Genomic DNA, 26623 nt, shown 5'->3' on the forward strand with positions numbered 1-26623 from the left:
ACTGGACACTGGCTTTAAATGTTTCCTTTGCTGGGGAAAAGGATGTGTGAATTACAGGGCAGATAAGTTCCACGTGCATGAGGGTTATGCTCTAGTTTTTGTCTCCTGGCTAGTTTCTATGTAAAAAAGTCAGGAGCTTGGTGATTGTGTAAGAGGGTTCTGCACTCCTTTCTGATCTTTGTGTTTGTTTCATCTTCACAGAAACTGGCAATTACACCTGTGAATTCTGCGGCAAGCAGTACAAATACTACACTCCCTACCAAGAACATGTGGCGCTGCATGCACCTATTAGTGAGTATCCTGGAGATCTGTTTCATTACAGACTGTGACTTACAGTGGTTGGTGGTAAACACGAGGGTTGCAGGAGAGAGTATAATTCTTGTGGATCCTTCCACTGGGCCTGTGGGATTGCAGCTGGCAGGACATAGATCATGTGCTGACCAGGGCACTGTAAAGCTGAGCTGGAATCTCCTCTCAGAGGGACACTGTTGCTGTTAGGTCTGTAATGTCACTGAACTTTTACTAAAGTCATGCAAATCTATGTATGTTCCTTGGGGGGTTGATATTTTATTTTGTTGTTTAACTGAAGTGATGCACAAAATTTCTAGACTCCCCTAAATAATAACTGGACATACATGCTAGGGAAGAAGCATCTTTCTTACGAGCTTCTGAGAAATTATTTCAGACAGTGAGTTAAAGCTGGTTTTCAAAATCATGTAAATTACCTTGGCAGCTTGCTACTAAATCACAGGCAATAAAATATTTATTTCAGGGAGCTCGGGAAAAGGCAGTTCTCAGCATACTACACGACACTACGATCTGCACTCTGGAGGGACACTACGGTCTGCACTCCCCAGACAAAGGGGAGGTTTTAATGAGCAATTAAGTGTAATTCAGTGCAAAATTTTAGTCTAACAGTTGAAAGAAATTCCTGATACATGCTGGTTTGGGATGCTTTAAAAGTATGCAGAGAAGTTCTTTACACCTGAACTTCATGCTTCTTTCATAGCATTGCCCTGGGCTTTATTGCGATTTTAATGCTGTGAGCCAGCACGGTTGCCCTTCGCCCATGTCTGTGCACTGCCAGTGTTTTGGCTGATGATGAGGATGGGTGTAGTGGATTTCTTCAGCTGTGATGTGCAGCCAGCAGAGGGAGTGCACATGCCTTCCTCACCAAGTTCAGCTTCAGCTTAGGGTTTAAAGTTATTATAATGAGGCAGCTTTGGTTTTAGACATACAGAAAATAAATGTGGAACATAGTCCACCAGACCAGGACTTCTAAAGTGGATCAAGGCTTGGTGGCTCTTGACAGCTCTCGTGCAGGTTCTCTGAGGCACGGAGATGGACCAAGATTGTGGTAGAAGGTGTAGGGCATAAAATACCTCTGCTGCCATCATCACAAAGTTAGTCTTTTTATCTCCCATCTGCCTGAAGAAACTAACGCGGTGCTTATGATTGCACATGTAGCAGTTATTCCTAAACATCCCTGCATCCCCAAACTCCACCTCTTAATTGAGGTAGTTTTAGGTCCTCAGAAAAGCCATTGGTGGTGATCAGCAGTAGGTCAATCTCCTAGTATAAATGGGCCCTCAGACACCAAGGGTTTGGTGTCTCTAGTCCACCCCTGTACAGATAGCTCAGGAGCAGTGTGCTGTAAGGACTGTGCACTGAGTCTCTGCTCAACAGTAGCAGATTCTTATTTTCCCAGTACTTCCCATGTCAAGGGGCTTTATCACTATGGATATCTCTCCGTCCTCCCAACTATCTGTAGTAATAGGATGCAGCTGCTGGTTCCAGTCCAGGCTCTCCAGCATAAAAGAAAAACACAGCTGGTTTTCTGAGAGGTATTTGCTTGAAGTGGGCCCTGCAGGTCTGACTGCAGATAGGAATGGTCCACACAGATGGTCCCCACGGCCCTTTTCCCTGTGCAGAGTGCAGCTGCAGGGTCCTGATGCTCGCGTTTTGACTCCTGGAAGCCAGTTTCAGAGGAGGAGGCACATTCATTTGAATGCTGGGGTTGAAGCCATCCTTGCACCATGGTTTCTGCAGTAACCTTTGTGAAAGCCAAAGAAGCTGCCCTTGCTGCAGACTAGGCCAGCAGTCACAGAGGTGTGCAGATGGGTTTCCAGTCTTTTCAGCAAATATCTTTTAACTGTGAGGACACTTAAGATCAGATCAGGATGGTGTTTTCACAAGGTTTAACACCCTCCCCATAAACTTTTCTTTTTCCTTTTTTTTTTTAACCTTTTTTTTTTTTTCCTTTCCTAGTTCCCATGACCAGCAAGGTTTATAATTTTCAGTGACAAAATATTAACCCTGATGAGCTTTACTGGAGAGGGCATGATTAGCTCCCAAAGCGGGCTGGCCAGTACATCCTTCCACCTTTCTACTGCTCAGACTCTGCTTTTTCTATAAACCAAGGTCCTGTGAGGCAGCTGTAAACCCATGACTTTTGAAAAGCACAGCTAGCTTTTCTTGGGCCCTAGCAATCAGAAGAAGTAAAGCTGAGACTGTGTCTTTACCCTGGTCTTGATCTTTTTATATAAGGCAAATGCTGAGAAACTAGCCTTAGTGGGACCGGGTAAGGAAAACACTTCAGCATTACCAGTTCAAACTTTCTGGGTCTCTCTGCTTGAGTGCAAGCTTCCCTTCCGGAGCCTGTCTTTCTGGTTTTCTTTGATAATGGATAAAAATCATCGAAAATGGGCTAAAACAAGGACTCATACCCTGCAGGGTCAATAGGACCTTGCAGGATAATTTTTGGTCAGCGCTGCTGGATACCTGCTGTCTGGAAAAGAGCTCTGCTGTGGGGTTCCCTGGAATTGTTAATGCCAAATGTCTCCTTTTAATTTTCCCTTTTGTTGGTGAGGAGTAGGGGCTTTTTCATGTGCTTAGAACTGGGCTATTACTCTTTTTAAATACATATTTTTATACTGTTTCTGTCAGCCTGTTCGCTCTTTCAGAAGGGTGTCAGAGGCTCTTCCCAAAAAAAGTGGATTGTAGGCACATTCGTTGTCCCCATTTTAGAATTGTTTCTGAATGGAGGTGCACAGAGGGAGGGTTCAGAGATTTTTCTCTGTCCTCCTCCAGGCTCTGTCTGCTCTGTAAGATGGAACTGATGTAACTGTATTTGCAGGTGGCTGGCATATTGTGATTGCTTATAGATCATGTATTTACAGCACAGAGAAAACCTAGTCTGATTGGGATGTGGACTGGCTAGAAAAGTCATCAGGAGTGGGTTTTAGCTTGGTAAATACAGGTTCAGGACTGTGCCCTCACCACATCCTTTTCTGGTAACTGCAGATAAAGCAACAGATTTGCTGGTCATGGAGGTGTGTGGTGAGAGCACTCAAATCGGCACAGCTAACCATGTTTGTTCCTTCCAGGATGAAAATCTAAAGTGATGGCAGGGCCCTGAGTGCACTAGTAGTTCTTACTCAGCCTGTCCAGCCTCACACAGGGCCTCTGCCCACATTCAGATCCCTATTTCAGCCCAGCTTTGGGCCACCAGTCCCTGCCTGAGCCACACTGTTGGCTGTTGGTCTCCAGCTCAGTTGTAGACATGCCCATGCCATGGATCCCATTGCTCAGTACCCCAACCTGTAGACTGACTTCCCAACTTGATGTCAACCATGTCTCATCACTCTGGATCTCCGTGATAACTGGTATGTGTCTGGCCCTGGTTGTTTTCATCAGGGCTGATCCTGCTGCTGACCTGTGGATTAACTTCTCAGCTTGAATCGTGATGATCTGGACTCTTGGTTGAACCTGGCTGTCATCTCTGGTCCTGCCTTGCTCACTTCTCTCACCTCTCTCAGGGGCTGTAGGATGGGTCCCAGCTGCTGAAGACCCTGCCCTGCCAGCCCCATGGTCATACTTGGCTCCGTAGGGGACAGACAGACCTACATCCACCCTGTCACCTGAGATGCTCAAGGAAGTTCATCAAGCCTCTCTGCTCAATTACTCTTCTTACTGTGAAGGGCACTGGATACAATTTGTTCATCAAAAATGCTTAAATGCAGTGTTTCTTAAAGGCAGCTGCCACTGTGGCTTTTTCTTTTAGGGAGAGGGATCCTTTTTGGTAGCCCATCTAGTTTCCACACAGGTCCAGCCTAACCAAGAAGAAAACAGATCCAGATTTCAGTTGGATGGTGTGTCTTTGCTTTCTCCATCTCAGTGAGTGAAATCTGTGAGTTCAGATGTTTTTCCTACTCTCTGATCCCACAGTGCCTTAGCAACAGGTTCCCCTGGCAGTATTTCTTTGTATGTATAAAGAAGCACATTAAGAATTTGATATGTTTGAGCACAGGGTTTTTCCTGTTCCCAATAGCAGAGGTTTCTGCTGAGCTTATTGAATTTCAGGCCATTGTTAAGGAATCTGTTCCCATCATACTCACTAAACATAGGTTTTTCTCCAGAGGTGATGGCATAATTCCATCTGAACCATCCAAATGGTTCCTTACCCATCCTGACAAAAATTTCTGAAAAAAATTATCTTTCTGACAAAATGTGGTACACAAATCAATAGCCAGAATTTTTAGCTGGAAAAAGCGAAGTTACTGGGATAATCTGATCTCTGTTCTGTTGTGGTGGTGCATTGTGGTAGTGTGTGGATTTATGTTTTTTTCAAGGAGACCTGTTGAAATACCTGCCACATTTTCTACTTAGTGCTACAGCTTTCTAGGGCTTGAAGGTCTTACCAAAGACAGGCAAGCCAGGAAGCACCACTGTGATCTCTGGACTGACCGGAATGACACATGCTACAGGATTGCCTTGATTTAATTGGTCATGTATATGTTTTAGAGAGACATCTAATCTTGCTGTTAAGAGCGACAGAAAATACAGCAACCTCTTAAGGTAATTATTTTGATGAATTATTACCCTCACCAAATTAAGACTAAAAATATCCAGCTGTAGCTTTCAGACACTGGATCCTATTTATAATTTTGTCTGCTAGATGAAGGAGGACTGAGTTACGAAGTTTCTGTCCTTTCTAGACCTTTGTATAGCCTGCTGTCAGGTCACTTTGTAGTAACTAACCTCCCGGTTAAGCTAAAGGAGTGACTTTGTGTTTCCATTGTAAGGTGTGCTGTTCTTGTCCTTCGTTTATTCTCTTGCCTTCTCATCTGAATATTCTCAAGTCTGTTAACCACCTTCATGAAGGGCAGGCACCAGCACTGGGTCTAGTGAGGGAACTGAGAGCTAACAAGTCTTCCTGATCCCCTTTAAAAGTGCCCTGATTGCATACCCAAAGAGTACCTCAGACTTTTTAGCTACATCATTGCCCTGGGAGCAACTCTGCAGCCATCATGACTGAGCACGGCGATGAGCAAGTTCTTTTTCCTGCTGCCCAGGCAGAGTCCCCCATCTTTCACATATCACCTGTATTGTCTGTGTTCTTTAGCACACTGTGTGCCAGTCTGTGCAGCTGTAGCACAGGGCACACAGTTTACCGAGTGACTAGGGGGCATTCAGTGAGAGTTACTCTCCACACTACTCCTCTCCTGCCCTCCCTTCCTCACTATGTCAGCTTCAACTGGGACATCTCTCAGATGCTTTCGGAGAAAGTTTAAAAAACTTAATAGCAGCAATTATGGGATCATCTGTTCACAGTGCTGTCTTCAGTCTTGCTGTCTAGCTGCAGATTTTGAGGCAGGAGGTTTTTGTAAGCATTCAGCAACTCAGTATTTTCACTTTTGGAAATACCTTGAACTTTGGAAATACCTTGCCTTTTCATCAGCCTGAGGCAGTGAGTTGCACAGTGAAGGTGACCTTTTAAGAGCAGAACAGAGGAGCTACATTAATGTCTCTACCTGTGTTGCTTAGTCTTCAGAGGGAATTTGTCATCTGATGAACTAAAGACTAAAACTTTTTTTACCAATGAATTATTAGCATCCTTCATACTGTTAGAATACTCTTTTGTCTGTCTTGCATTGCTGGCCCAAACTCTGTCTCTGCCTAGTGTCAGATGGAGCAGCCTTCGCTCTGCGGTCTGAGTGTGAAGACATACTTGTTTAAGTTGGAAGAGAAAAGAAATAATTTTGGAGGCCTTCATAGCACTGGGGCTTTTTTATTTGGCTCTCAAGAGAGCAGTGCCTGGACTGCAGAGAATTTGCAATGATGCTCTTTGTTTCTGACACCAAGTTGGCTGGTTGCAACTTCTCTTGGTATGGAGGGGGAATAAAGCAGCAGTTGGTGGGAATATGCCTGGTGGGAAACTAGATGACACATAAGCAGGAAACTGTCGTATCTGACTACGTTTTTGCTGGCGGTTTGGCAGCAACTGGAGGAGGATTGTCCATGGAGATTGAAAGGAAGTATAGGAAGCGAAAGCAAGCCTCCTGCCTATTCAGCTGGCCAGAGACCAAGCAGAGAAGTATCTTGACCTAAACTATGAGGAAACCTAGTACATAATCTCCTGCAGAAGTTCACTAACGTTAACAATAAGTGTCATTTTGGATCTGTGTATCAGATCAGTTGAAACAAAAACCTGTTTACTTTGAGTATCTTTTTGCAAGCCGCTTTGAATGTACACATCCTCCCTCTCCAGTGCTGCTGACTGCTGACAGGGAAGATAAGAACAGTTCGCATTTGAGGTCTGCATCTCATGGGATTTGGGAAATAAGGATCTAGTCCCAGTCTAAGTGACTTTTCTCCTCACCTGTTTCAGAGTCAGGCTGTTGAGCTGCCATGGCAGTCCATGAGAGAACTGCTCAATATGGATAACTATTTCCATATAAGATGAATAAGTCCTAGTGTTGCCCACCCAGCTTTAGGCATCCTGAAATATCACTCTATAAAAATTACTGGCAGTGAGCTTGGGATGTGGGTTATGTGAACCTTGTTTCTTAGTGATTCTTCAGGGCAGATGGTTGTAGTGAGACTTGGGCTTCAGGAACTGCACCAAATTTCCATGGAAGAAGCCACTGAGGAATGAAAGAAGGTTAGGTTTCTTCTCTATTTTTGTAATTATTTTTTTTTAGTCCATATGGCCTAGACAAAGGGCTGTCCTCCTGAAGATTTTTCGTATGACTTTTGGCATTGAAAATTCCTGGTGATCCTCACTGTGCATTGCAGAGACCAAACTATAGATACATACAAAGAGCATATCCCAGTAACACTGAGAATTTCTCCACATGTCACCAGTACTCTTCTGAAGATAAGGGCCAAAAGGCCTTTCCTGACTTGCAGGATGAGAACTCTGCCTCCTAATTGCATTCGATTACCAGCAGCCCCCTTTCCTTTGTTTTTGGTTAATGAGACAAGGAATAGCTGGAGATCTCTAGGATTTATGCAAAGCTCAGCTAACAAAGTTGTAAACTTCTCCCTATTCAGAGCTCTGGGTATTAGATTAGAAACCTGCTCTCAAAAATCAAACTCTTACTTACATAGAGATGAAGGACAATGATGCAGGTACACCCAGCCAGGCCATGGCAATCAAATAGTGCTCCTGGATGGATGGGGTGATTCCTGCTGGAGGAGGAATGGGTTGGTCACGTGGCAGTTAAAGGTGTGGAAGGGAACTAACAAGCTTCAATAATCTGTCCCCTCGGGTGAGCGGGGAAAAGTTTTGTTACATGGGATCGGTGGATCCACAGTTGCTGCAGGTCCCCACGCAAGGGTTTTGTGAGCATTGCTGTTAGAAAGCAACCCTCCCAGAAGGCACACGGTCTGGGAGCTGACTGACTGTCCAGGCACTAGTTCTGAGTGTTCATATCCAGAGTTCTCTCGATCTCCACTCTTCGTGGCAGTGAAGACACAGGCGAGCCAATCCAGCAAAAAAACACCGGCTTCAATAAACCGATGTTCTACCCTCCTGCACCGCACCCCCTCCGGTGTCCCACCGGCATCCCAATCCCAGATGTTCCGCGCTCCAAATTCTGGATCCCCAGGAAGCAAGGCCATCACAGGTACCAATTGCCTTTCTACCATCAACTTTCTTAACTGCTTAGTGTCCAGTCCAGCCCTGGGTTGGCTTTTGACCCTTCCTGGACTCAGTCTGATCCATCCATGACTGTCCCAGATAAGCTACTCCCAGAAGCAGTTGAGGGGATCAGATCCTTTGGCACATTATATATAAAAATTTACATGAGCCATAGGTCTTTATAACTTCTTCCCAGAGACAAGGTGGGGTTTTTGAAGCATCATGCTAACCACAAGGTACAGAAGACCCTGTTTCAAATCCTGGTGTCACAAACTGAGGAGAGCTTCCTGACAAGGGACTGGCATAATGGCTTGTCAGGTGTGGGGATTTTTGTTTGGTTTTCAGCTTTGTTTGGCATTTAGTGTTTGTTTCCCTCAAGGCGATATTTTCAGGGATAGGCCTGTGCCTGAGGAAATGAAATGGAGTACAGGTGTTTTCACAGTGCTTCACTCCCCACAGGAACCACCAAGAAATAAGGTGGGCTCTGGCAATAAAATTAATGGTACAGAACCATTACAGAGATGTTAGGACACTCAAGTTAAGATTGGTCCTTCCATAGTCCCTGTTTCCTGCTTCCAAGCAATATCAAAACTTAAAAAAAGGGATAAAAAAAATAGAAAGCAAAGAGCACAGAAAGATAACTATTAATAAATAGGATGTGAGACACAGCATTCACATGTCCAGGCAGCAGGGAAACACTCTCTTAAATCTGTCAGGTTGGTAGATACATATTCCATCTTGGTACAAAAGAAGGGCTGGTTAATCAGCTGGTGTTTAAATGCCCCTGAAATGTCTGGCATGGACAGATGCTGAGTAGCAGAGGTGGCTGTGGTGGGAGAGACCACAGGATGTTCAACACGGGTGCTTGTTAGATAGCACACACTCCCACAGGTACCAGATGTTGCAGTGAGTGACCTGTCTTCTTACAGCTTGTGGGTCCTGAGATTTCATATTGTTACTGCACCTCTTAAACATTTGTATGATTTTATTACTAATTTGATGTCCATCCAATCCAACCCATGTCAGAGTTAAAGCTGAGAAACCTTTTTCATTATTTATTTAAACCTGCAACAACGTCTTCCAGTTTCATGTCTCTCACAAAAATGGAAAAACTGGGAGCCTTCCTGGGGCAGAGGCCAGATTCATCTGAGCAGTAGCTGGGAGGTGTTTTTTGTAAAGGCACTTTTTCCCCCCCACTTCTCTAACCTAAAAGTGTATCAGTACACTGGGTAAAAACTTTTGAGCTGTTCTCTTCCTGTATGGAGGAAGGAATCGCATGATGCTTGGGCCTAGTAGATCAATCTTCAAGAAACTAATACTAGTCTGGGGGTCCTACCCTATCTTATCTGGTGGCGTCATTTCTGTGGTGTCTTTCAAGGCAGTGTCTTGTACAAAGGCAGTCTGAGCAGTTTCTTGAATTTCTGGTACGAATGCATTGACCATAACACCTATAGGAAAACAGTCTCCAGAAGGGATACCTTCCCAGCACTGCGGTTAGAGACATTACACTGGGCCTGGATAATACCAGAGATGATAGAGTACCACTCCACTGACAGCATCTCCACAGGCGCTTAGTAGAGTGGCACTTAATTTGTCTGTACAGATAATTTTGCTTTGCATGCCAAAGGTTCAGTTTGAGGAGAGAGAGAGAACTTGTGTCAGCTGCCCTTTGCTGTGTGGGAGGGATACAGTAAGATCAAGGAGGTGCACTAAACCAGCTTTTTCTTAATGCCAGATTTGGAGAAAAAAAAAGGAGAGGAGGACAAAACTACCATGCAATTTTTTTCTGAACAATTTTGGAGACCTGCAACTCACTTCCACTTGTGACATAAGCCGGGATTTGAACCTGGGTCTCTTGGGGGGTGGGTTGGCCTCATCCATTTTGTCGTGGTCTCTTTTTCCCACTGTGCCATCTGATTTTCTAGTTATTTCAGGCCTCTCATTCCTGTTATTTATCTGTCGGGGGGGTGGACTAGATAATCTCTCCAGTTCGTTTTCAGCCCTGTTTTGTGTGATTCTGTTTTAACTGATTTGATTACCCAGTTTTCTTGTTCTACATTTTAGAAAGAGTCAGGATTGTAGTAGATTGAGAATTTAAGAAGCCTGCTTAGGACTCAAAGGGTCCACTAAGGACTGGCTGGACCAAAATTCATGAGCTGGGAGCTTGATGCAGTTCAGGTCTTTTCTAGCCGCATCAGACATAAAGCCCATGTGTCTGAGCCACACTTCAGCTTCAGCACAGGGAGGCTGTGAGGCTGCGGGGAGCTGGGGCCTCTTTACGGAAGTAATAACAGCAGTTCTGACCACTCCAGCGATCTACAGAAATACGTAGCGAAATGATGATCTGATATCAATTGTCAACAGTCCCTGTCATTCCTGAATGAGACTTCTGTCCCTCAGCTCCCTCCCTATACAATTTGTGTGCTGCTGATCCCAGCAGAGCCTTGCAGAGCCATGTTCAGATGAACCCATTGGGTGACAGTGAGCTCCATGGGTGAGTCCACATACAGAAGAGTCTATACAGCATAGACCATACACATTAGTTTGGCCAGTTCACCTTTTATTGTATTTATTTGTAGTTTATCCTTTGAGTCAGTACAGTAAAGACATTTTCCCAGACATTGCGATCCTAGTTGAAGTGAGATGAGACCTCACAGTATTTGTACTGTTGAACTTGTGCTAAGGAACATCAGCGTGAGAAGGATGGGATGCACCTCAGCTGTGCTGTACGGTGATGTTTCAGGACACGGCAGCCAGGGTCAGGAACCACCTCTGCACACTGGAGGAGTCCTCCCATTACAGTTCCTGGAAAACAGCCCTGCACTGCTGCTGAAGCGTGCGAAGCGAGTGAACTGCTAAGAGCACTGGCTGGCAGCATGCAGCAGAGGAGCAGGGCCTGCTTGCTTGGTCTTGGGGAGGGGTGAAGCACCAAGTTCAGTGTGGGAAAGTAGAGGGCCAGGGGATCTGCCGTAGCTTTTCCAGACATTGTGGGCAGGCTGTCAGACAGCCTGTCAGTCCTCCATTCGAATGTTTCTGAGGGAGTGCTTAGGAAGCAAATGCAGATTGCTGGGAAGCATGGGGAGAGCTGGCGTAGTGCTTTGGTAGGTGACTCTCTTGCATGTTGTGGTGAAGACATGGAGTTCAGTCTGCAGACCTGGTGGTCACCTGTGCCCGAGACTTTAAGGGCTGCTTATTGCCTTAAGGAGGAGTAAGATAAGAGTTGGGTTTTTTTGCAGGGGAGGAAGCCATGACCCTTCTGGTTCAGTCAGGACTGGTGTTCATGGGCTCCCTAAGAGCCAATCCAGGCCACCTCAGCCAGAAGGCATTCAAGAAAAATACCTACCTGTTACCCCTTCAATGAATCTGGCCCATTTGCCTCCAAAACGAGGTATTTGACCTTTCTGATGTATTCAGGGTATGCGATTATGTGGCACAGGAGCATGTTGTCTTGCCTCCTGTCGGTGTGGTTCTGCAACCAGTATTGACCAGTCACCATCCCTGCTTTGTTCTCCACCCAGCAGAAAGTGCTTTCAGCAGGAGAGTGGAAGGCAAAGCGCAAAACAACTTTGAAGAAACAAACAGCAATTCTCAGAACTCCAGCGGTAAGTGTGTTCACTCCCTCCTGCTGTTGCTTACCACATCCCTCTCGAGAGCAGGATTCAGCTGTGATCGGTGATTGTTTATATATTTGGGGTATATATTTAAGCTTGCAGGCAGCTAGCATTCCGGGGGTAGTGCCCTCTTCTCACTCCTCCCAGGTTCCTGGCACTCCAAGCCTGTAAAAAAGGTGATGCGGAGATCCTGCTCCCAAGGTCCAGATATTTTAGCATAGATTTTTCAGTGGGGAGCAAAGATCTAGAGAAAGGGGAATATGGATGGACATAAAGTGTACTTGTTCTTTGTCTGTGTATCAGTGAAGTCCTTGTGAAGCAAAGCCATTTGCAGCAAGCAAGAGAAATTTGAAGACTAAATAGAACAGCAGTTTGCATATTGCAGTGATGCCTAATGTGTCAGTTTATTTGCACATCACTGTAACCAGAGTCCAGGTGTTTGTGAGTTCGCTACCTGAAGGTTACAGCATACCAGATGTGTAGATGTGGGACCAAAATACATGTGCTAGAAGGAATTAAAATTTACTCCACTTCTGGAGTTTTCTTTTGAGTTTTAAGTCCAAGTGGTAGTAACTAAACATAACCACGGGCCTAGACAATTTTGTTTAGGTACACTGTTTATGGAGTTTTCTTTACAAGTAGAGTTTTATCCTGCCAATGTACCTCCCTCCGTTCAAGTGGGACACTGCCATTCTTTTATGCTCCTTAATTGGAGCATAACAGACAGACCAGATGAAATGTTAATTTTGGCATCTTGGTGCAGAGATAAATAACAATCCAGCAGAAAAGGCTGGCCTCCCTCCTCTCCCCATTCAATAATACCAAAACATGTGGTGTTCGCAACGCTGCTAGCTGGAATGGACAGGTAAGGGGAGGGATTTGTCTCTGGAGCAGGTTACACAGGATCTGTTGTAGGGCTTTATGTCTGCCTCTGAAGCAAATAAGGGGCTTTTTGGAACCACGTTGGAAAAAAAGGAATGAAGTGGTGCTGCAAACCCGCATGTGATAGCAGAGTGGATATTAGTGAATGGGGGAAAAGTTGTGTGTTACTAAAATACTGCATGTTATGTGTTGGGGAACAATCCTGTACTAATCCAAGCATTCACCACAATTACAGCTGTTCATTCGGGGACAGAAAAACCTAAAGAAAAGAGGTGTAAGCAGAACCCATCAGGTGAGCTTGTCTCTGTGTTTCAGGCCCTTGTACTCTGTAGTCCCGTTCCGCATGAGCAGCAGCAGTCAGGAGTCCTTAGAGGCTGGCCAAGTCTGTCTTCAGTCAGCCCCACCAGGCTGGTAGACATGACACGCGACAGCGTAGTTCACCGACGGCCAAGAGTTACTAGCCTGACTTGCTGCTCTGAAAGTGGCCACTTGCCTCTCAGCAGGTCTGCTCCTCATATCTTGTCTTCTGTGGGTAGTACGAGTGGTTTATCTGAAGGGTTTCAAAGCCTTTAAGTGCTTGGCTTTACATGCCAATGTATCGTTGGGTTCCTGACTCCTCTGGGGCCCTTTGAAAGCAGCAGCCTTAGATTGTTCCTTTTTTATTCCTGTCAAACCCTGTATAGCCTACAGAGGAAGGATAGAATTATCTTCCTTCATATCAAACAGCTTGTCCCTAAAGTGAAGAAAGCTGCTTTGTAAAACCTTCTGGCTGCAAACCTCCTTTTGTTAAGTTATGCAGGAGGAGAAATGAAACTGTAGCGTGGGAGGGGGGTCCAGGAACCACTGACAAAAAGCAGACACAGAGAAAGAGTGGCTGTATTGAATAGTCCAAGACTTCAGTTCTGTCTGAACTATTAAATACTGACCTGTTGTTGCTGTGACACATCTCACAGATTCTCCCTGCCATCTTCTTGTACCAGCTCACATCACACCCATCCTTCCGAATCTGTTTCTGTCTGAACTGCAACATTTAAATCACATGAATAAAAATCTCACAGTAAAACTCAAAGTCAGAAATTTTTACAAACTGAGTAGTGAGTTTCATACGATTTGCCTCGTCTTACTTCATTGTAAGAAGTGTTTCTGTCTGCACCACATGTATTGGCAGTTTATTTTATGGCTTAGTCTAGGGCCTGGCAGGCTGCAGGGGAGTTGCAAGGTGCTCATCTGAAATTTTATTTGAGCTGGGAAACCTGAGGTACTTGAGCGAGTTGCTCAGGACTGGTTTGAGAGGAGTTTGGCTCTGGTTGGAAGTACTTTTCTGCATTAAGCAGCTGACACACTCCTCAAAGCCAGAGTGGTGCATGGAGATGTATAAACTTCTTCCCTTTTCCCCCTTTCTTTGTCTATCCTGCATCCTCTTTTCTTCCCCAGCCCTGTGTTCCCCCCTTGACCCCATCTTTGTGCTGCTTCCTGTGTGTCCCATTCAGTGCTCTCTTCCAGCCTCTGCACCAAGCCATTTCTTCTCTTTTATTTCATGTTCTCAGGAGTCGGTCTAAATGTTCTCATTGATAGCAGCCTGATGAACATCACCATGTCACACTGTGAATGGCACTGGTGATTAGAGAAGGCTATGGAGAGCCCTGCAGGTATCTGCGTGCTTGGGTGACCAAGCAGAGCTCTCAGTAACTTCCTTTTCAAAGAGCTGGCATGTCCTTACCTCCCCGTTTTCCTTATTTCCATAGCTGTGTTTCAGTAGGTGGGACAAACTCTCTGTGGCTTAGTGTTCACATGTGTCATGTGAACTCTTGGGAGTAATTCTGGCATTGTTGGCTTGCCCTCTCTTGAGCTCCAGCCAGCGGATTTTGCACAGGCAGGAAGGCAGCTGATGATAATGTGGTTGTCTGGTTGTCTGGAGTGAGGGGGAGGACAAGCAGAGAGGGAAGATCAGCAACAAAAGCCACCTGAAATGGATTTGGATGCATTGCCGTAAGGAGTCCTGTAAGTGGGAGTAAGACAACTAGCATGGAAAATGTTGAATTTCAGATGTCTCTTCCCTAGGCATAGCCCCAGTCATTGCCATAGTGAATGCAGGTACCTGGTATCCTTATCTGAGTAAGCTGGCATCTTCTTGCCTATAAAACAGCTCCTGTTCTGCATCACAAACTGCTTTGTGGGTGTGTTTGAGTCTCACTGACTAGCAGAAGGTCTGTCTCCCACTCTGTGGCTCCATCATGTCCTGCTGGATGGAGGATTGTTTAGCTGCCCATCCACCTCGTGAGTGGGAGAGTGTCCTTTGTATTAATGGGATAGTCTCCACAGTCCCTTAAACTTGCTTTTTGATGAAACCTGGAAGTTTCACAGTGCTTTAAAAATATTATCTGCTAAAATGCGCAGATTGCTTCCTTGTTCTTCCTCTGGAGCAACAGGCAGCCAATGCAGTGGTCCCAAGTCGCGTGAAACTTGTGATGATTCACTGCTGAACTAAGCAGAGTCCAGAAAACAATGACATAACCTGATCCTGAAAGATAGAGTTGCTCATTGCAGTGCGTGAGATGTTACTCATCTAAGGTGCTGTAAAGCTGCTTTCAAGAAAGCACTCCTTGGTGGTGGTTATCCTGCTGAGTCTTGACACGTGCAGGGATTTTCTGTACTAAATTCGCAGGAGGCCAAACAATATTTGAAGGCCAGCTTGTGAAATACTCTTCTTGCAAAAGTTAGTGATTGTCAGCCTGAGCATGGGAAGGAAAAAGGCCCAGAAAGGGGCAAATACATGTATTGTGTTCAGTAGTAAAGGCTTGCTGCCTTCCTCTTCCACCATGTGCAGGTGGAGTGGGTAGAGCAGCATTTGAGTGGAAGTCTGCGGGCTTGGCCCTGGCGTGATGTAGTTGTGGTAACCACAACTACACTTGATACTCCCCAAGCTTTTGGATCTCTTTGTTGTTGCACTTTTCATCAGACATCAGAAAGCCTTAGGGGCAACAACCGTCTCTGACTTGGTGTTTACAGCGTAATCCAGCTGTGATCTATTGTTGTCACGCTATGGGTGACTCTTTAGTAAAATGAAGAATTTGTGGTTACACCACCTGTAGGCCAAGAGGAATGAAAGAAATTGTGAGGCTTCAAGAAGAAAAAAACCCCAAAACATAAAGGAAAAAAAAAGCTCTTTAGATACCTTAAAATACAGCCGTCAAAAGGAGAAAACTAATTGAAATTGACAATATTTGTTGATGTCTAAACTTGCTAGACATTACCAATGCGAAAGAGAGAACATTTAAAATTATGTAGGGAATTGGGAAATACTTTTAACTTTCAAAGTTGATTTAAGCTGTGTAAGTATGTCTCAATTTCATCTGCTGCATTAGGTAACTATTACTGTTGTAAGTTCCAGTGGAACAAATTTTAGCATTTACAGTTTTTAAAATGTCAGTGCTTTTCATTCATGTTTACCTAAGGAAGCTTTTCTTTCCAGCAGTGTTTATTTCAGACTGCGTAGAGGGGCAAGGGAAATATCTTCTTTTCTGAATCAGTTCATGCCAAGCTGAGGTGAGACTGAGACCAAAAAACAGTTAACTTCCTCCTTTCGATTTAGAAGTAAAAATGTTTGGAAAAGGCTGAGAAGTGCCAGTTCTCAAAATCGGTAGGGCATAGGACCAAACTTTAAACATGAGTTCAGTGGGATTTTCAGAAATGACAAATCTGTTAGTCTGTCATTTCCTGATCTTATATGCTATATTCTTTTTAGTGAATCAGTTCTAAGTGCAAAATATTTTTAAGTAATGCACTTTATTTTCCTATGTATGCAGCACGCTTGAGATAGTTCCATGCTACAACTGGATGGGAATTAAGAACCATAGTATATTGTAGGATGCGGCTTATGTACATTTTCACTAGCTAAATATAACTATCTCAAGCAGAAGGATAATTAGAAATGTCTCGTTCACCACTTGCCACATAAACCCAGTATTTTTAGCTTATGTTAAACAGGGTAGTCTCTTAAACAGAAATAGATTGTATGTCTTTCTTGCTTAGCAACTAGCCAGAACTAACCTTTAGTTTTATGGAAAGCAGCAAAAAGGCAGAGTGCAAATCAGTGTTAAACTCATGATTTAAATCTCTTCTGAAGCTTTGGTGGTGCTGGGAGCAGACATGATGTCTGCTTGAGTGTCCCGTGCAACTTCTGTTGCAGTAACAGGAGTTACTCTTGCCCTGACAATGCCAGGTCCCCATGTGCACCCAAATGGAAGGCCAGACTTAAGAGCAGTGGCTACTGCCATACTTTTTGTTTTGCCAAGCTGTTTTGCACTGAAAGTGCAGGTGGTCATGGTGCACATATGGGGGGAGTCAGCTAGGTGTGTTACAAACACTGGGATCTTCCTCCTTCTCTGTTGTTGGCCATGCATCCTCCTCTGCTCTTTCTATGCAGTCCAGTGATCATACAGCCCACCTGGTTGGATTTCTTCTGGGAAGAAATGACTAGGATTTTTGGTGGGTGAGTGCAGCTTTAATACTTGGGGCATAATAATTCTTGATTATTGATTACAATCTGATGTGTAGCACAGCCCAGCCAGCCTCCTGCGCCTCTGCTTCCTGAGATGCACCCAACTGTCTTACAGGTTGTGTCAGCTGGACCGAAGCACAAAGTACAAATCCCATTCAAGTGGTTCATCTGTTGGTAAATCTTTCTCATCTGTTGCTTGGTTTGCGAATGGTACAAGCCTTCTACTGCTGTCTTTCCATTGAGATGGGAAGTCCAAGCCTGCTAATGATCCAGTTTGAGGAGTGAGGAAAAGTGGGGGGAGTTATGTGAGTACCCACATTTTTGTAACTAAGCTGTGCAGAGCACAGGTGATGCTGATCATGGGGCAGCACAATTGCACATGCGTAGAGCTGCATTTTTCAAAGCAGCATAAAAATGATGTGCCCAGAAGAGGGATTACTATCTGAGTGCAGTTCTCACCATTAGAATAAAGAGTAATATAGGGAGAGACTTCAGTTAAGCAAGTGTCGCTTGCTCAGTCACATAAATGAGAGTCTCTGTGTCCACTGGGCTTTTGCATGGAATTGAGGTTTCTGGGAACGAACTGTTAATTTCTGGTGCCACGTTCATTTAAGTTATTCCAGACTTGTTACGTTGAACAGGCAACATGCAGACAGGCAGAAGGATGCTTGGGTTGAAATAACCACTCAGCAGCAAGTCTCTGTGGGTGATACCCTGCCAATTGCTCAAGAGCCCTGGGACACCAGGAGGGACGTTGAGACAATATGTATGAAAGACATTGAGGCAAGAGGTGAGCAGTCAGCAAAATTGGAACAAACAGCCAGTGGTACAAGCTGTGGATTGCAGTCTTCAAGCACAGATATGCTGGGCTGGGGCTGGACAGAACATGGCAAAAAGAGTCACTGATAGACCAATGTATGGGCAGAAAAACATGAGCTCCTGTTTCAGTTTTGCCTGGAGAATCTAATATTAGCATATCCCCAGACCAAGCCACATTATCATTAGTCATTTAAACTGATACTTCTGCGACTGTTCTTTGAGCAGGTGGCTTTAGTTGAACTGACTGTGCTGAGGCAGGGACATTGCAGTGCATGGGTAACGAAGTGGCCCATAACACAAAGACAAGAAAAATCCCAACAGTCTTTCTTCGCTTAAAATACGTAGTAGCAATGCTTGGCAATGGCCGGAACTCCTGCTGCAGACTGACAGCGAGTTTCCTGTGCGTACGAAGTCAAGCATAACGAGGAGCCTCTGTTGGCACTTCTGGCTGGAAAGTGGCTAAAGAGTATGTTGAGAACTCATTGCAGTGTATTACGTGGTGTAGCCACTGCTGTGTGCTGGGTGCCTCTTCCAGATGAGGTTCACTTCTGGGGGAATGGTAAAATGTTGGGGTTTGGCCCTCAAAAACTTCACTTGCCTCTGGGGTGCTGAAAGAGCCCTTTAAAGCCTGAAGCCATGGGACGGTCAGTGAGCATCCGTGTGTTCACTGAATACAACACGTCCCAAAGCAGAGGCAGAGAGCACAAGTAGTGAAAGAACGGTACCTAGAGGAGCCTGCCCTGTTCAGCTGCTGTGTTGAACCGGATTGGAACCTGTTCCGTTGAAGATCTTCCTCCAGATACAGACCTCATCAGCTGCAAATAGCACTGTTAGTGCAACATGGAGTAACAGAAATGTGTTGAGTGATCAGCAGTGTTCTGTATCTAGCTGGTGCCTTCCATACATACCCTTCCCATAGCACTGTCTATTCACGTCTTTGCCAAGCATCATCCATGCCTTCATCTTCATTCGTTACTGGCTGGCCCTGCCAGCTGAAGCCCTCTTCAACAGCCCAGGTCCTCACCATGTTGAAATATTTAGCATGAAGGCTCACTGTTGACCTGTGCAGTTAATGAGTTAAGTTTTCCTTCCAAGCAAACCAGTCCAAGTCTGTCAGTCCTGAGAGCCTCCTTCATCAATGCAATTCGTAACTTTGGACCTGGGACCATTCTGTAAATGCATTGAATGGATGATTGAATATTTAACACTAATGGTTTCTTCCCCTCTGCAGGGGTTTGACACTAAAGGACCTCACCTGCAAACTGTAGGAAACTGCACAGAGTCTGAGGTGCTGAGAATCACTGCTTCTGCTCCAGCACACCATGGAGTGGATGCAGACAGCCCCTGGTTGACCAAGGGCTCGTTGAGCAGCCAGGGTTTCCATTTCTTTCAGTCACACCTTAAAGAGAGGCAATCTGCAAGATGTGCTGGGCAGAAAATGGGTATTCTCAGCCTGAAGTAGTGTGCACTGCTTAGAACTCTTTCCTTTAGCATACCATCCAGTGAGGCCAAAACGCCTTTTTTTCCTCCCAGCTTCAGTCTGAGGAAGCTGCATGGTGAATCTGGGAATTTGCATCTGGGGCCCCCAAAAAAGCATTTGTAAATGATTTCTTGCTCCCTTAGCTGTTCTGCTGCTGCCCCTCCTCACTTGTCTGTTTCCATTACTGTAGCATAGGGTGTATGTTAAAATCTCTGGAGATTTCAAAATAGGAAGGAAAGGCACAGATTCTTAACCATGAGAAACTTAGCAAGACACCAAGAGAGAAAATTCACAGCTGGACATGTCGTAATTTGCGGTAAATTAAGACCCCCCATCCTGCCACATTTAAATCTGAAGTGCGGAGTGAGGATAAGGATCGGTGAGCAGATAGGCAGAGCCTGTGTGGCATGCAGCAAGGTCTCTGCCAGTCTCAATATTTAAATCTCTTTCTTTTTTGCAGAAACCGCAAGTCCCCTGATTTCAAATCCTTTCCCGCTTTTACAAAGTAAGTGTAATGGATGTCTGTGGTGCTCAAAGGCGGGGACTTCCACCCTGCAGCCATGCTGGCCTGCCCTCTTAGCATTTTTTATGAATAAATGGGGTTTTTTTATTGTGAGTCTAGGTGTCAAAGAACAAAATGCCTCACTTCTGTAGCTCTGGTTTCAGATTTAAATGCAACAGAAATCCTTCAAGGTGTTTCTGTGCAGTATGTGGCTGCTAGACCATTTAGACTCATTTACAGCCTTTGGGAGTTAAGTTTTGTGAAATACATCAATAATACGTATTCTGAGAGACCAAGGGTTGAAGACTGAAAATGAACCCATGTTTAAGTTACATTTACTCACAGGAAAACTTCTTTTTGTGGCTCTGCTCAGTAAACACCTTTGCAGAGACAGTTCCCTTTGGCCTGAGAGCACAGGTGAGAAATGGGAGCCCAGGGCGCAGCGGTGAGCATGCAGGAGTGGAAGGAGAGCAGGTTTGGGGTGGGTGGATGCAGGTGGTCTCTGCTTGAGGTTCTGCCCTGTGTGCTTGATGCTTTCAACAGGCGGAGCTTCGTCCTTTGCCTTACAGTGTGTTTGGTTACTGCTTGGCTTGCATCTGGATATTAGGGGTGATACTGTGCCAGCCTGGTATCCAGGACTGCTGTCTCTTAGTGCAGGAGAGCCCTGTGTGCTGCACCCTGACCGTGGCCACAGTGGTGGTGGACACTTAAAGAAGTGAGAGTTTTATTTAGAACATGAGAGTTCACATTGGAAGAGAAATCGAATCAGTGCAAACAAATTTAACAACCATGATGCATTCGGGACTTCAGTTTTTAAAGCACACGTCATTGCACCTTTTTATGTAGCCCCTGGTTTGTTGTCTGAGATGGGTGGAAGCGATAGAAGTTCTGTTTTCAAGAAACTTCTGCTTATTTTGGTGTGTGATGGCGTTTTTCTAGGAGACTGCTGCTGATTCACATGTGGCGTTTAATCAGTTTGTATCAAAGGTACGGGAAGATGCAGTTACACTGTTGTGAAGGTTAAAACCAATGGAAACATTGGGTGAAAACACTGCGAAGTTTCCCTTACAGTTCTTCTGCATTTGTTTTTCGTCAAAATGTGGACAGAAGTGTTGAAATGTGGGTCCTTTCTGTTGAGAGAGCTGCCTGGGGGTCTGCTCCCTGTGCTGCCATCAGTCATTGAGCTGGCTGCTGGGTTTCACTTGTGCACAAGCAGCTCAGGGTGGTTTGTGTTGAAATTTTCTGTTAAAAGCTCTCGACTCATGTTCAGTCCTGGCCTCAAACCAGGCTCTGCTATTTTCTCTGGCTTAGATGTGGCAATGAGAGTTAACATGGGAATTAGAGTGATTTATTTAACCTAAGCACAAATGATGTTTTTTCTCTGTCTTGGCTTATATAGCTTGCTGCCTTACTCTAGAGCCTTGTTCACTGGGTATATATAAAAAGCACTAATAAAAGTGTCTAATAATAGCCTTGGGGAAAGATGTTTTAACTTGTGCAACCAACTGTGAGTGTTAGTTCTGTGTGGCTCAAGGGACTGAAGAGGCTTCAGCAGCTGATGGTGCTTCAGGTTTCTGTAAAGGTGTTTTCAGAGAGTACCTGGGCAACCAGTAAGGGTGATGTGACAGCATGTCTTGTTCAGAGTGGAGAGGGACCTGGCTCACAACAGAGGTCAGTTTTTCTGGGGAAGGACGCTTTTGGGGGAGAAGGAGTACTTTTTGTGCTCAGCAGCCCACATCCCAGTACAACACAGACAAATGTCTCTTCTTTTTGGGGAGGAAAGCTCTTTGGTGCTTGATAGGAGAATGAAATGCCATTGCTTGGGGATGCCAAATGCTTGAGTTTCAGACAGCTTGCAAGACGCTGTTAGAAGCGCCCTGGGATGGGTGTTTGCAGTTCTAACAGCACAGCACTGCTTGCTTGTAGCAGATTTTCTTGTGCTTTCCACTGTGCAGCCCTTGCTACGTTGTGGGAAAACTTGGGAATGAAAGTCAGACTCTACTGAGATCAGTTGGCTGTAGAGCAGCCCTTTTCTGCTGGCAGACAGGACATGTTCAGAGAGCGATTTCCTCCTCCTCCCAAATTTTCAAATATTTTGCCTCAGAAGAGCTGTTCAGAGTCAGGATCCTGGCTCAGCCCAGTGCGATCCTCAAGTTGCTGGGGAGAGGATAGCACTGCTGCTTCAGAGGCAGCCATCTCCAGGCACCGGGGACTGCTGCTTTGCATGGCAGGCGGTGGAAGGAGCCGGGGGGCACAGCGACAGCTAGCATGGCTTGAGGAAAACCTGCTGGCTCTGTGCCACGGGCGCCGAGTGGAAGGGGACAGGCAGCAACGAAGGAGGGATCAGAGGAGGGAGGAGATGGGAGAAGATGGTGAGTGGCAGATAGCAGGGGAGCAGTGTAGGTGCTGTGCAGCCAGTCGCTTGTCACATACTCAACGTTGTACCCTCTCCTGTTCTTCTCTGATGCTGTGCGGACAGGTCTGGCCCACACAACATGCCATTTCATGCACGGACTTTCTGCTGCCAAATTAAGTCTACAGGATTGCAGAAGGCTTCTGGACATGCAGCAACAACACAGAGCCAGAAAGATAGAGGGGTTAATGTGGTAGCGTAAACTCTCTGGGCATCCAGTTCATGATTTCTTACCCTTCTGTGAAGACTTGGAGCCTGTTTCCACCCTTTTTGCAACAAAGCCTCTTATGTGCAGCTCAGCCATGGTGGCAGAACCTGGAGAATAGGCGATGCTCAGAGATGCTCATGCTCCTTGCGCAGCCACATGTGTCAGGCGTCAGGCAGAGCCATTTCCATGTTGCTGCACAGGCTCTGCAGCTTTTCGTACTACCGCAGGAAAGTGCATCCTAGCTGTGGCTGAATATGAAGCCATGGGAGAGCTCGAGAAGTATCCCAGGGCTTGCAGAAAATGCAGCATCCCTGACTGGTTCCCCAACTTCGTGGCTCTGGTCTTGGCTGTGTGAAGAGCTTGCTTTGTGAAGAGCTTGCTTTCTGGAGGTGTGTAGAGGAGCGATAGCAGCCTGGCATTCCATCTTCTGAGGCGTTTAGTGAAGTGTGAGAGTGCTGGGCTACAGGTTTAGAGTTGAATGTTGCAGGTTTTTAATGGCTCATTTGTTACTCTGCAGTTTTTGTAGGATGCACTAGTGGCAGTCAGTAGTAGAGAGGATACATGCAAACTGCAGGACCTTGTGCCCAGGTCACAGCCTGGCTGACAAAGCAAGAGCAACCAAAGCTCGGGATTTCAGACTGTAAAGGAGGAGTACTCTGAAGGCAGCCTCAGTGAGCTCTCTGCCTGTCTCCTTCCACCTTTCAAAGCTGTTTGGGCTGTTTTCACCCTCCCCTCTCATCACCCAGGTGCTTTAGGTGGAGCAGTGGTTACTAGGAGTGAGTAGTGGAAACAAGGAGAGGAAGGGAGAGCTTCTCATGCAGCCTGGTGAATTTATGCTCCAGTCCCTTGTGTGAAGGAAGGTTATGTGAATGCGGCAACCCTGCATGCACACTGGCAATTGGTGGGGTTTCGGGATGATGTAGCCCACATCCTGGACCAGCCTGCGGGTGCTCAGGCCTCCAGGAGCTGTGGTTAATAGGTGTGGAGTCCCAACTCACAACCTGAGCAAGCCAAGTACGCAGCAAGAGACCAGCTGGCACCAGCGTGAGTTTAGCATCTGCCCAGGGGAATGCAAATAGAGGGAGCTTGGAGAAAGCGGAGCACCATTCTCCCCAACCCATGCCAAGGGATCAGAGCTAAGCAGGTCCTGCAGTGGTGCGAAGGGGGCTGTGCTCCCAGGAAGGAGAATGGGGCACAAGTGTGGCTCACAGGGATGTTCAGAGCAGTTCTGACGGCTGTTCCAGTTAACTCTACCTTTAGGTTGCAAGCAGAAATCAAAGGGAGGGGGAATTTATTGGCTGTGTGTACCAGCCCAGGTGGGCAGTTCTTTTCCAGCAGTGGCTTTTGCCTGGTTTCAGAGACAGATTGCCTATTTCTTCTCTCCCCCTTCCAGATCCCTCTCCCTCTTCTAGCACTGACACATCCCACCCTCCTTTCAGCCAGCCTGACTATTGCCAGCTCTTTGCATTGTGGAGCGTAAGGGGCTTAGAAGCTGTTATCTCAGAAGTGTGAGTGTTGAGAAAGCCCTGGGAAGTAAAACGAGTCCATACACTTCCACAGGGATTCTGCACATCCTCCCAAGTATCCCTTCCCTCCTCCCTGGGAAAGACTTTTGAATTGTTGGATGAATTTAAAATTTATCCCTAGTTTTAACTTCCATCATTTTCATTTGTGGCAAACTGTAGACTCTTTGTCTCAAAAGTATTTAGAAAATGTTCTGGCATTTTCAGAATTAAGAAATGATTTTTTGAAACCAGACAGGGGTTTTGTTTACAGAGGTGGACACATCTGTAGTAGAATAGAAGGGGAGGCTTTGGAAATGGGCTGAAAATCAACAGGATTTTTCTGTGAAGATTTACAAATGAGAGACCTTTCAGAGGCGCTGAGTGCACCAAATATACTGAGTACACAGTATGTTGTAGTGACAGAGGGAGGAGCTTGAGGTAAAGAACTGAGGAGACCTCGATGGTCACTGCATGATAGATGGGGATGGGGAGAACCCAGAAAAGACTGGTCAGGAGTCAGGCAAAGGGAGGGCTAGAAGAAAGCACAGACTTATGGTGATAAAACAGCTGAGACTGTAACCAGGAGGAAGGTAAAGCAGCTCAGGCAAAATAAGATGAGAGGGAAATGTGAGGATGTAGAGAAACAGGAGAGAAAAATGAATGTGAGAAACGTGCTGCTTGGAGAGTGCTGGCTGTGATTTGCTTCCCAGTGAGGTGCCCTGTAACTGAGCTTAGAGGAAGAGTTGTTCTGGTGGCTACTTGGAAACCTGCTTCTAGGGGAATTGTGGCGTTTGTGTACTTGTCTGGGAGCAGAGAAGGGTCCTTGGACTGCAGCAGTGAAGGATGGATTGCTCCGCCACCAATTCCTCTGGCCAAGGTTACTACAGGCAGAGATGACAGAAGGAAATGCATGTGCCTGCTGATGTTTATAAATGGCACATGGAGACCTGAAAGTGTCCCAGGGAACCATGGTGTGACACCTCTAAATTTCAGAGTTTCTGAAGCACCTGAGATGTACAGCATGTTCTGTTCTCCCAGTTCTTGTAGCGGAAGGGTCTCCAGCACAGCACTGGGGCAAAGAACAGGGGTGGTGGCCTTGTAAGCTGCCGTGGTGTCAGCACTGCAGCTCTTCTGATCCTGTCGGGAACCTGCCAGCAACATTCAGCAGGCTTTTTGAAATGTGACTTCTTTCATTAGATTAATCAAATGTTAATTTTGACACTTGAAGGCGGAATCAACCCACTTACTTTGAGACACTTCCATCTGAGCAGTATAAGCTTCATAAGCAACAGGGTCAGATAGGTGCATCTATCAAACAGGCCATTCGACATCGAAATGTATATCTGAGAGGGATGGTTTGCACCCATGTGGGGTCTTCTCCTCTCCTATAATTACAGAAAAGGTCTGAACACTTAGATTACATTGCACCTCTTGTGGCATTTCACCACAACTGGCTATTTCACTACTGATGATTCCAGCAGAAACAGCCAGTCTGTGTTAATTGCCCAGTCCTGAAATTCCAAAGTGTGCCACCCAGGGGCCAAAGTCTTCCCTTTTTTTCACAAGCACGTTTAAGTACAGTATTAATGAACTTCCTCACTACAGCAAAACACAGGAGTAGCATCACAAGAAAATACAGTAAGTTAAATAAAGCACTGAGCACAGCTTCTCCAGGTGGAGCTGGCTCCATTGTTTCAGAGGGCTGTAGGTTCTGTGGGAAAGTCACAGCAGGGTGTTTAACCTAACAGCATTTAAGTATAGCTTATACGAACTGCTCATGGTCTCTTCTATGTTTTCCCTCGCAGCTTCCTGTAGCCATCTGATGAATTCTGGGTTTTGCTACCTGAGATAGACTTCTTACAGATTGTAGCCAAGTCAGGCTTGTGCTTTCCTGTATTTTGGTTCTTCCGTCCCAGATGCCGGTGCTTTTGCTTATTCATTGATACAGAATGTGTTTTTCCCTTTGAACATAGGTACAGATTTCTGGTATATTGTAGCAATAGGCATTGCTCTGTGCGTGTGCCAGGCGTTTATATGCTGAGTTGTTTATATATCAAATGCTTGCATTTGTCCATTCTTCTGTTACGAAACAAAATGCCACAGCCTAAGTGGTGGCAGTGTGCTGGTGTATTTGGAGGTATAGAAGCAAACTGCAATGTTAATGTATTTCAGCCACTGTAGTTTGATATTACGTCTGTCAACTAATGCACTCAACTAACACTGTTTAAACGAGCAACTGCAAACATTTGCTGTTAGGTTAATTCAGTGGAAAAACTGCACTTTCAACATACTTGTTAGAACAGAACTAAACGTATCTTTCAGCTCATGAGGGAGCTCTGCGCTCAGCTCTTACCTGACTCCAGCTCATCCGTATTACTCTGGCAACATGGCTCTCCTGCTCTGCTCTCAGCCTTCTGGCACAGCTCTGATTTCTGTGCTTCTTCCCCTCCGCCTCTGCTTACCCCAGCGACTTGCTGCCACCGAGCCCAGTGGCACTCACCATTCCCCAGTCTCGCTGCACTTGTTGACAGCCACAAAAAAACCTAAGCTGAGTCCCCCTGTGGCACTTCTCCATGCCCCAACTTCTGAGCAACAGGATTTTTCACAACCCAGTGCTCCTTGTCTTACTCAGGAAAGGCAGCAGAGGCTGGAATTTGACAGATTGGATGTAAAATGAATTCACCATGCTTTGCTTTCAGGCTTAAAAAGAACAAGGATATGCTTAAAACAGCCTGCAGCAGGCATGAGCTAGTAAACCCCGGTCAGTGTGTAGCCTCT

General features: G+C 45.7%; 1 protein-coding gene across 6 annotated transcripts in view; it reads left to right on the forward strand.

Moving 5' to 3' along the window:
- The window catches only part of ZNF618 (zinc finger protein 618), a 162371-nt gene that overhangs the window by 119949 nt on the left and 15799 nt on the right, over nt 1-26623 (forward strand). For 4 of the 6 annotated variants that reach the window (XM_037399196.1, XM_037399197.1, XM_037399200.1 and 1 more), the window contains 5 exons: nt 202-291; nt 7722-7910; nt 11443-11526; nt 12653-12709; nt 19678-19722. In XM_037399196.1, coding sequence (XP_037255093.1) covers nt 202-291; nt 7722-7910; nt 11443-11526; nt 12653-12709; nt 19678-19722 — 465 coding nt within the window. The remainder of the gene's footprint in view (nt 1-201; nt 292-7721; nt 7911-11442; nt 11527-12652; nt 12710-19677; nt 19723-26623) is intronic. The other 2 variants (XM_037399199.1, XM_037399202.1) reach the window with 2 other exon arrangements.

This window comes from Falco rusticolus, chromosome 9, assembly GCF_015220075.1.
Source record: "Falco rusticolus isolate bFalRus1 chromosome 9, bFalRus1.pri, whole genome shotgun sequence".
NCBI classification, from domain to species: domain Eukaryota; kingdom Metazoa; phylum Chordata; class Aves; order Falconiformes; family Falconidae; genus Falco; species Falco rusticolus.